Genomic DNA, 11,145 nt, shown 5'->3' on the forward strand with positions numbered 1-11,145 from the left:
GCCATCGGTGATTGCCTCGTAAAGTATGAATATTTGTCATATCTATTGTGCCCCCGCTGGAAGGATTATGACAAGCCATGGCTACGTTTGTCTTCCTAAATATGACAGTCTGCCAAGAAAAAAAAACCTCTGGCTGTGCGGTGTGATGAAAGTAGCTGCATCTGCAACTTAATTAGAAGGACAAGATGAAAAGTTTGATCCACAGCATTAGGAGAAGCAGGAGCAATAAATATGGAGCCGTTTGACAAGAGCTAATAAGGTAAAAACAAAAAGACACAAAAGCTGGCCAGAGCATGAGTGTTTTTTCTACTGAAGACACTTGTCGGAATTGTAGCTCCACCACAGAGCCAAAGGTGGATGTGGCTAAAATGGCCTTCTTAGGAATAGTGCTGGTAGTCTTTGTCGTGTTCGGCGTCCTCGGCAACATTCTGGTCATCCTCTCGGTGGTGTGCCATCACCACTGGCGCTCCGTGACTCATTACTTCATCGCCAACCTGGCGGCGGCCGACCTCCTGCTCAGCTCTGCGGTCCTGCCTTTCTCCGCCACCTCAGAAGCGCTCGGTCAATGGGTGTTCGGACGGGCTTTCTGCAGCGTATGGGCCGCCCTGGATGTCCTCTGCTGCACCGCCTCCATTCTCAGTCTGTGCGTGATCTCTATCGACCGCTACCTCGCCGTCAGCTACCCTTTGCGCTACCCGGCTATGGCTACTGGCCGACGAGGCCTGGCCGCGGTGGCTGCTCTCTGGGGCCTCTCGGCAGCCATATCTGTGGGCCCTTTGTTTGGCTGGAAAGAGCCTGACCCCGAAGACGAGACAGTGTGCCGAATCACGGAGGAGCCCGGCTATGCCTTGTTCTCGGCATTAGGATCTTTCTACATACCGCTGGCAATCATTCTCTCCATGTATTGTCGCGTGTATAGCGTGGCAAAGAGGGAGACAGAAACCCTCAAGAAGGGGAGTGACGGAGCAGGGGTTGAGACCGAAGGGGTGATTCTGAGGGTTCACAGAGGGAACGCCGCTCAAACCAGCAAGCATGAAGAGGACAACGGCACCGGGAGGTACAAATACATCACCAGTACTCTACCGAAGATGCTCAAGCTGCCAAGAGAGGAGAAAGCAGCCAAGACCCTTGGGGTTGTCGTCGGGTGCTTCATTCTGTGTTGGCTCCCGTTTTTCCTGGTCTTACCAATTGGTAAGTAACTCCGACTACAACAAATTTCTGAAACATTTTGGATACATGTGTGAGCGGACAGACTTGTATACCGATCTAAATTGTGCCGCACGGACATTGTTACAAAAATAGACCACATGTCCGCTTTTAAGTTCCTGCAGTAAAAAATTTTTTTTTAAATGATTCGGTCCTACTTAGGGCCTTAAATATTTATTTTCAGACGGGTATGCCGAGAAAAAAACTCGCAAATTTGCGACTTTATTTACGTTGCGTAGCTATAGTCTAATGTGAGGATTTGTTGGTGGTTAATGGGACACTATTTATAAAATGAAAAGGCAGGATGGAGATGGATTAATTCCTAATTTAAACTTTACTCGTCATACACGGCAGCTAGAGCGACAACACTTCCTGATCCCCTTATCAGCTGACTAAACACTAACCAATCAGAAGGTAGCATACTTTAGGTAAATGCAAGCGTATGACGGAGCGCAGCAGATTCGACAAATCAATTGAGCTATTTGTACAAAAAAATACCAAAATGTGTAAATCATAATTCTGGAAACCAAAATGTACAAGTAAATATTGATTTTAACAAATTAACTTAATTGCTTGATCCTCAGGGTGTGGACCTTTGCAAAGCGAGGTGTCTTTGTTGCTGGCAGTACCCAACGCTTCAAATTCATATGGTTAAAGCCATTACTATCTCCTTATTTGAAAATCCGACCGAAAAGTATCGGCACAAACATCCGAGTAGTACACTACGTGTATTTCTCCCAATTTGCTGAGTTTTTTTCTCGCAAATCTGCCATTTTAGAATTTTTTTTTCTCAGAATATTGCCCCCGCCCTCTAAAAAAACATATATTTATACGTGGCCCTGTAATACGCCGTCGTACGGTCCTGCCATGACATGTTTCGCAATTTTTATTTTCCTCTACTTGCAGAATTCCGGTAGGTTGCGCGCCAGACACGTACCGTCGGACTTATAAACACGCTTAAGATGGCTGCCACACATACAAGTACTGTAGTTTATACCAAGATTACGTGTGAATAGAGCATGCACAGAACACAAACCAAAGTTCCGTACCCCAATATGCATTTATATGACCAAATATTAAAATTGGAAAAGGGGCACCCCAGGGTTCTTACTCAGTTTTTTTTTTCAGGTTTTCCATTTAAGTCTTATCTAAGCCACAGAAGGTCAAACTAAAACCCGTGGATGTTTGGTCAAGGGCCACATTATTAGCTACGTTTATTCTTATAAATTATTAAATCCGATCACCATACAGCACAAGAATGATGCATAAGCATTAACACGACTGTCAAACATGAAACATCAGTAGCTCTATCTTGTTGGAGATTATAATTACAATCCTAACTGAAGATTCATTTGAATGTGCTTTGCTAATCTTTGAGATGAATCAGATAATCGCGCTAAGAAGTTGCTTTGATTTCTGCAGCACTTTTATCACCATGTCGTCATTCATGTTAAAAGATACAGAGAGTTAATTATGGAATTCTTGAAGTGGCGATGATGTTGTGGTAACATCTTCATTAAAATGCCTTGTTAATCAATCTGTTAAGGAAAGATTGTCCGGGGACTATTTTCAGAATATTTTTGATGTTTTGTTAGGCAAAAAAATGAATGTACAAAATCACACAGTCATCCATAAAATTGTACAAAGTAGAATTAGTAGGCAACAAGAAGGATTGTCACTAAAAGTTGTCTTAGCCCCTGCAGACAAACATAATGCAATGTGAAAATTGTACAAAGTCATCTAATCAATTCAGCAGCAGCTCTCTGTCACTGTTGATCCTTGAAACATTTGCATAATGTTTGTTCTGTCATATGAGCACAACATCGGGTTTGACCTTGCCCAATATGCCGCCCCCTTACCTTTTCCAAGAAGACACATCAAGAATTCAACCACAAACAGCCAACTAACTATTTTTTTTTTTTTAAAGCACACTGTAGCAGAATTGACTTTGACTGCCTGATGAAATTGAATGAACGTCTCTCCAATGAAACCTATTACAGATAACAAGCATAAGGTTTAATAAGCCGTAATGCGCATCGGCATCCTCAGTCACCGGGTAGCCTCTCAAGGCAGTCACGTCATCACAGGAAAACATATGCATTTCAATCGAGGCAAGCCTTCACGGCTCACAGCACAACGCTCGTTCCAGCTCCGAGGCAATGATCGCTCGGCGTTCCCACTATGACAGTTTTGAAAACTGCTGATGTTTTGGGTTTATTCCTAAACGCACCACGGGGAGCCTTCTTTGTTTGCCTGCCTGTCATTGCAAATGATTACTGGCAAATCTCATACGAGGTGACTGATCACCATCAGTAGATGGGATCGCTCGGAGGGTGGAAGAGCTTTTTTTCCCTCACATAATAACTTGGAAGACAGCATTTTCTATTTAGCAACTTATGAACCAAATACAAATCTGGACTTTTATGGCACAAACACTAAATGATTGTTTCAGTCTGTAGATGATTACAACAAATCTAAGAATCCACTCAGACGTAAAAATAAGGCTGGGTTTTAAAAAACGAATAATCAATATTGAATCCTTTTCAAGCCTGATATCAACTCATAAAACAATGAATCCATTATTTTGTATATCTCATTTCCCCTAAATTCTTAAGGAAATATATATTTTTGGGGTGTATCTTACTGTTTTAGCATTAGAATCTAGCTAAGTTTCATCATTAATCACAAACCCGTTCAAAACACTGGGAAAAAGAGCTTGTTGAAACATGGCCCTGGTTGATCTCTTTTATACTTTGGTGCCACCTGCTGGCCTCTTTTTTTTTTTTTTAAATAACAACTACCATTGCTTTAAGCGACCTCTTCAGGTCAGAGGCTGCATCAAAGCTTTCTGTATGCTCTAGCATAAAAAAAAAAACATGTATAAATATGTTTTTGGGACTATGGCAATATTTCAAATAAAACGTTTTTATACGTTTTTGGGAGCAAATGAGTGCATCGATATCGGATGGAATTAGGTGAATTTAATGGAATTGGAAAAAATCAAAATTGAATCAAACTGAACTCTTGTGAATCAAAATCGAATCGACTGAGGAAATTAGAATCGATACCCAGCCCTAATAAATAACTGTTTTTAGCAGGTGTATTGGTATTTTTTTAGCGATACTATCATGATATACTGATTTATGTTCGTAGGATCAATCTTCCCATCCTGCAAGCCTCCTGAGACTGTATTCAAGATAACCTTCTGGCTGGGGTACTTCAACAGTTGCATTAACCCCATCATATATCCGTGCTTCAGCCAGGAGTTCAAGAAAGCCTTCCTCAACGTGCTGCATGGCCGCTGCCTGAGGAATGGCAAAACCCAAGGACCTCACATCCACTCCTCTAGCCCAGGACCTAAAACCCCTGAGTTCTCTACCGCCTACGGTGTTTCGTCATGGGGTTGCTGCGGAGCGCTGCGCATGTCCTCCGAAGGTGGTTCCGACGATGCCAGTTCAGCAATCCAGAGGAAAAATCTCCTGAGGTCATGGTGCTTTTCAACTCGTCCAACTGCAATACCTGAGAACTCATCTGCAAAGGTCTTACAACTTTCCCTAAATGTTACCGGGGAGGCTGTTTGACTGGTACCTGACAGTACTTTGGGAAGTACAAGGATCACTCACAAGTACAGTGTGTATATTATTATTTTCATTCGGATGTCAACTGATACAACTACTACTACCTATATTTGTGGAACCGAGCCTTTATGGGGGATCATTTACTACAATGTTAACATAATTGTTGTAGTATACATTCTTTAGAGAATAATCCACCTGTTCAACAATACTGGGAAAATAAAATCTTATTGAAAAAGGTGCATATTTTCAACAGATATCTTCACTACTTCAAAATGCAATTGCAGTCTGTCTAAATGAGTAGAAGTCATATTCACAGATCATCGGAATTTTCATGATGCAATGTTAATTGGTATGAGAAAACACAGAATGAGAAGGTTGTTAAAGGAGAAAAACAACAGAAAAAGCTTGATGTCCTCCTTTGGTGTTCTTTTGTTTGCATTGCTCTTTGATGGATTTATGGGCAGGTTTTTTCTTAGTGTGGCTTGGAGAAAGGACTAAAAGCAACAATGGCATTTTTTTTTTTACATGACAAATTACTTCTGTGAGATTATTTTAAACTTGGAAGTATTAACAGTGTTCATAATAGCAAAAGCATTGAGATTGCATTTAGTTTTTGAGCTTCAAATAATAATGGATAAAAGCCCAAAGAAAAAGCGGGCTAAGGGAATACAATAATATTGATGTTTTCAGTTTCATGTGAATACACTGCAGCACTTATGTTTCAACAAATGCTGCCATTGTAAAATGACATTCAACTAGGATGACTGACAATCGACACAGACAATCGACACTGACAACTAACCACTAGCCATGCTATCGTGACAGCTGGACATGAATCTCATTTCTGAAAACTGAACACCAGGTGGCCATTTTCCCTCCCAGTCATTAAACGGACCACTTTCTCTTTAAAACTACTGAACGTAGAATATTCCATTTCGAATCGCTACCGCCACCTGCTGACAAAAAAATGAAACTGCACATACCGTTCTTCACACGCACACACCACGCACATTACGTCACACCTGCAGACAGGGCGCGGGGAATTCTAAGGTGTTAATCTACTAATTAGAAGGCATTTCAGTCATAAATGGTCAAATAAAAAGCTTACTGCAAAGTTATTTTTAGGTGGGGGGTTCCATATTGCAGCTTCAATTTGACCTCACCAGAGCAAAAAAACAACCCTGGATGCAAACTGACAACACAGCGCTTCATATTTACCCTTCCAAAATCGAGATTCAGCACAAGTTCCGTCGCACAGTGTAAACGTTCCGTGAATTGATGATCTATCCATTTGACAACCATGCAATTGGCATTCAAAAAACGTGCAGTGCATAACAGGCTTCTAAGGCACTGTAGTACTCCCTCGTGTTCAACAAAGCACCAAAGCAGTCAGTCAGCAAGTGGAACAAACCACACCAGTCCGTTTGCATCATACATAATCACAATAGGTGTAAGCGGAGGCAGGCGGGCCAAATAAGCCGAAAAGTAGTCAGGGAGATGAGGAAGTAAAAACTGAGATGAAATACTAAGGATGTAACAATAGCACAACAAGTTATTGTCATCGTCAAGTTAGGATATTAAATCTGTTCAAATGGCCAGGTTGTATTCCATTGATGTAGTTCAAGCACACCCTGGTGGTTAGTTTATTAGTGCAGTTTAATTTTAATTATTTTGGCCACCATGCTTCATCTGAGGGGCAACGTACCAATTAGCAAGTAAGTGCCTCAAAATTGTTTTTAGTGATCGTAGGTGGTTTATGTACATTAATGTTACAACTTGAATTTTATGTATAATTATGACCTCAGATAATTAGTATTCTGATTATTGCTCACATGGATGAAAACTGTACATGTGCTTTGTAATTGGCTGCCAACCAGTCCAGGGTATACCCCGCCTCTCTCCCAAAGTCTGCCGGGATCGCCTCCAGCACAACCGCGTCGCTAATATGTGTAGAAAATGGATGAATGGGTGTAAAACAAAAGCCGTTGATTCTCCTTCCCAGAGTAAAAAAGCTTTGAAAAATAATTGATGAAAAGCTTTAACTGTGTTTTTATTCTATTCAAGACTCGTACTGGAAGTAGCACTAGAACGAAGTAGCCTTTCTTCCAGCGTGCCTGCCTGCCTGCAGGCTGTGATGATACCTGAGCAGGCTTATCTGCCAAGCGCAGGACGATGAAGGAATTTTTCGAAGACAAATAATTTGTCATTTTGAAGTCACCTGAGGTGAGAAGACAAGAGGATGTGCTGCCAATGTTCTCTTTCCACTCTTAAAGTTGGTACTTTTTTAACAACAACAATGCATGTTTGACTATATTGGCCCGACCTCAAACAATTCATTTTCTTAAATCTCTCAAATATGCTTTTTCATTGAGATATTATGCAACCAAATGAATTTTGTTGGAACGACTGGCCGAAATATGCCTCTTCAAAATGTGTTTATTAAATACTTTGCCTCTCTTGTTTTCCCCTCCGCTAATGTAAATCCGAAGCTGTTGTGGTCTGTTGACGTGGAAAATTTCTGTAATGTTTGTTGTGATTCAAATCGTTGCATGCACTGGAGATAGAGCGTTCAAGCTGAGTTGAAAATAAAAAGCGCAAACCTTAAACATGAATAATTCAGAACATATTTATCGAATCCACGTTTGCGTCTCCTTACCGCAGTCAACCTGCATATGTTATCTTCTCTGTGTGTGGGAGTCTGTCAGATTTATGTTTCAGCAGCTCTCATTTAAGAAGCAGTACGCTGCTAAATTAGTCCAAGCAAATGGATAGCAATGGAGACATGTTGCACTGAATGAGGTAAATGTCATATTCTGACCGGTTTCCTGACACCCCTGGAACCCTCCAATAGAGTAAAACTGCACATTTTAGAGTGACCTTCTACTGTGGGCAGCCAAAGACACAACCTCATGATGTCTAATAAGCTTCATTTTAACCTACTACGGAGTTCACGGCAAGGTTGAAGTCAGAAAAGCGGCGGTGAGTGAATATCTGCCGTGAGAAGTTCACTGTCACAACAATAATTCAAAAAATAACATCATATAATATAAATTGTAAAATTTTTATGATATCATGACTTTTCTTACTGTTACGTGACTTGCTGTTAGGAGTATGACATCAAATTGATTTATTTAATGTAAGATTTTTCAGCTGATTTTTGGCGCCCCCTTGAGTCCATGAAGCTCTAGCAACTGCCAATCTCGCATGATGGTTAACTCATTCACCGCCGTTGACGGCTATAGACGTAAAAAATTCATTTGAACTATATTAGTTAAAAACATTTTTTCACTTTTGTTAAGAGTATCAAAACCTAGATTTTTTTTATTGTGCATTTGTAACAGATATAAAATTTGTGATTAATCGATTAATTACACTTTAAAAAATGGAATCGTCTGACGCCCCTAATTTTTTATATTCTTTTCTTTAGGCAATTAGAATTTTTAATTGTAATTAATCACATGACTTCACTAGTTAACTCATGATTAATCACAAATTTTATATCTGTTCTAAATGTACAATACATTTTTTTTTTTAGGTTTTCATACTCCTGTTAACAAAAGTGGGGGAAAAAATGTGAAACTAATAGTTCAAATTCATTTTTTACGTCTATAGCCGTCAATGGCAGTGAATGAGTTAAACTGACCCTGCCTGCCTGCCGCTACTGATGATTATTACTCTAGCTAGGCGAGAGGCGGGGTGCATCCTGAGCTGCTGAGTGTTGCCGCCTACTGGGAATGTTCAAGTGGAAGTCAGCGTTAAACATTTATTGACAATAATATGTTATATGTGAACTTATTAGTCTAAACATGACATTCTGATTAATATTACATTTGTGGAAAATGAGTTATAAAGCAAAATCCAGCCGTTTTTATCCATTTTAGGGGTAATCTCCACATGGAAGTGAATTTGTATGGGATCAAAACTGATTTTATATCAAATATTGCAGCTGCGAAATTATTCGTAAAAGTCCAAAATAACTGCTTGTAACAATATGTGAACCGTGCGATAAGGTAAGCAGCTGGCTGTTATCCTTGAAGTTTGAGGACATAAAGGAATTAAAATTCATGTGGGGATTACTCCTTGATGTGTTGCGTAATCTAAAAAGGTCAGGGTACTTAAAGTGTGGAGGTTTGAAGTTAAAAAAATCAGGGCTGCATTGTTGAAATTCCTTTTAATCTAGAAATTGGGTGAAAATAATTAGCGGCTGCAGTAGGAGACCTTTTCATTGCTCAGAAATAATATCCGCGAGAAACAAAAATGAAAGGTTATTTGATGGTTTGGGCGGCATAATTGTATTCAATTAAGGCTGATCAACTACTTTCTTTGTCTCGCTCTCTTGACCATGGATCTGAAATCTTGAATTGTTTGGATTTTTGGTGTTTCCACAAAACAATACAAAACAAAATGGAATTTATTGTAACAAACGTGAATACAACCAAACATCAAAAAAGCCTTTTGACAATATGTGCTAGCTTTCCAGTCAATAAAAGGCGTTGCTTGTATTCATGTAAGGGAATGTGAAGACAGAAAGGATTTTTCTAAAAGCCCATGATTGATAGGGTGCCTAAAACATAGCCTTGTGCAGACTACTAGCTCTGACCCAGTCTTCATGGGAACAAAAGTAGTACATGATGATGACTAACAACAATACTCATAGGTATATATTCTTAATCCTCTGCAAAGACCAAGTACCATTTACCATATTGAATTGAAACAAATGTGGCAAAAAAATAATAATTTATTGTTTACATTCTAAATGTCATTACTGGTTGTTGTTATTATAAAGTACAATAAAGAATGCAATTTTCCTTATTAAAAACACATTACAAAATGTTCTTGTTTTGTTTGTTTTTGTTTTTACTGGAACGGTCATTTCTAATCATCATGCTGTGTTTTGAGTTATGAGTTGAACTTGTATCTCGAGGCACCACTGTATATTCAAAGTAGCGAAATTGAAACAAATGTATATATTATATCAGATGATATAACATTTTGGCAAGTGTCACCATAAGATATCAGTTGTTATCAAACTATCTTCTAGAACTAGATCCATTTGTATACAGTTTGACCTCATTAGAATATGAAAAGTGAAACAGCCAAAGGACTTATTATCAACAGGGTTGCAGATTGTGTCTTAAGGATAAATGTGTTAGCTAACACACCCAACCACGCACGCAGACTCAAAGCCTGTCAACACTGTGTCAACAAATGAAGCTCCCGATACACACATTAGGGAGACTCTCAATCAATCTCTCACGATAACCTGCCAGTCATTCGCTTCTCTCTACAGGCCACTTTAATGAATAAGAAGGCTGTTTTTCGGTATGCCTACTATGCCTTATTTACTGTCAAAATGTCAGAGCAGGCGTTCCTCCTAAAATCCATCTCAGCAGCATCTGCATATACAGTACGAGTTGGATTGCAGGCACGCACACACAGTTTTTGAAATAAAAACCAAGGTGAATCATTTATGAAGAGAACAAAGCAGAAGCGGTAGAATCAACTAGTGGGAACCAGGACCCAGTTGAGTCAGCGAATGAAACATTGATCTGGTTTTCAAGAATGAACAGAGAGTCAGACAAGCCAACATAGATATAACGTATACCAACAGTATCACCATGAAGCGAATGTATGATAAAAGAAAAAAACTACAACTAGTGCAGAAGGTACAATACTACTACAATAATAAGTTTGGTGTTCTTTCAGGCGCAAGACACAATTTTGTAGATTTGTAATTATTTTTAAAAAGGCACAAATAACATTAATGGACACTATTTATTTAGGAAGTTTTTAAAATAATGTTGAAGCAGACATACTCAGACCGTCGTAAATATGTTGGTGTGGTGTCACTAGCGGTGATGATAGGCATTGATTAAAATGTGTCAGACTTAACCAGCCGTTATGTCGCCATTTCATCCCAGTATTTGGCGGAGTAATTGTTTTTCAACCTCGAATATTTAAAAAAAAAAAAAAAGTGCATGATAATCACAGAAACAAAACGAGGGGTGAATAACAAAAAAAGTTAAAGTTTGCCGGTCATTTCCGGCCACTGCTGGCCGCGTTCCAACACTAGCACCCACACCCCTGCGACCCCCCGACCGCGCGCTCCCGTTCATCGGCGGGAGGGCGTCTCGGCTATCTGCAATGCTTCGACACTGAGACAGACTCTACCTCGCACCCGTCGACGGGAACGCGCAACTGAAAGGTGGAAGCGCAAGTACTGGGACGCGGCCACACGTCACAAACCGGAAACGGAAACAAAGTTGATGGGTTAAAACACAGAAGTCGGAAGTCACGCCTCCTCCGTGGCATATAGTTCATTGGATTCAGGTTAGTGCTGTGGTTGATCCATTGCAAAACT

General features: G+C 39.9%; 1 protein-coding gene across 1 annotated transcript; it reads left to right on the forward strand.

The window, feature by feature from the left end:
- Positions 1–293: 293 nt before the first annotated feature.
- Positions 294–4,965, forward strand: LOC144033907 (alpha-1A adrenergic receptor-like). The gene is made up of 2 exons (XM_077542316.1): positions 294–1,191; positions 4,360–4,965. The coding sequence occupies exons 1-2, from the start codon at positions 294–296 to the stop codon at positions 4,785–4,787; spliced, it is 1,326 nt and encodes a 441-aa protein (XP_077398442.1). The 3' UTR covers positions 4,788–4,965.
- The last annotated feature ends 6,180 nt before the right edge of the window (positions 4,966–11,145 follow it).

This window comes from Vanacampus margaritifer, chromosome 14, assembly GCF_051991255.1.
Source record: "Vanacampus margaritifer isolate UIUO_Vmar chromosome 14, RoL_Vmar_1.0, whole genome shotgun sequence".
NCBI lineage: Eukaryota > Metazoa > Chordata > Actinopteri > Syngnathiformes > Syngnathidae > Vanacampus > Vanacampus margaritifer.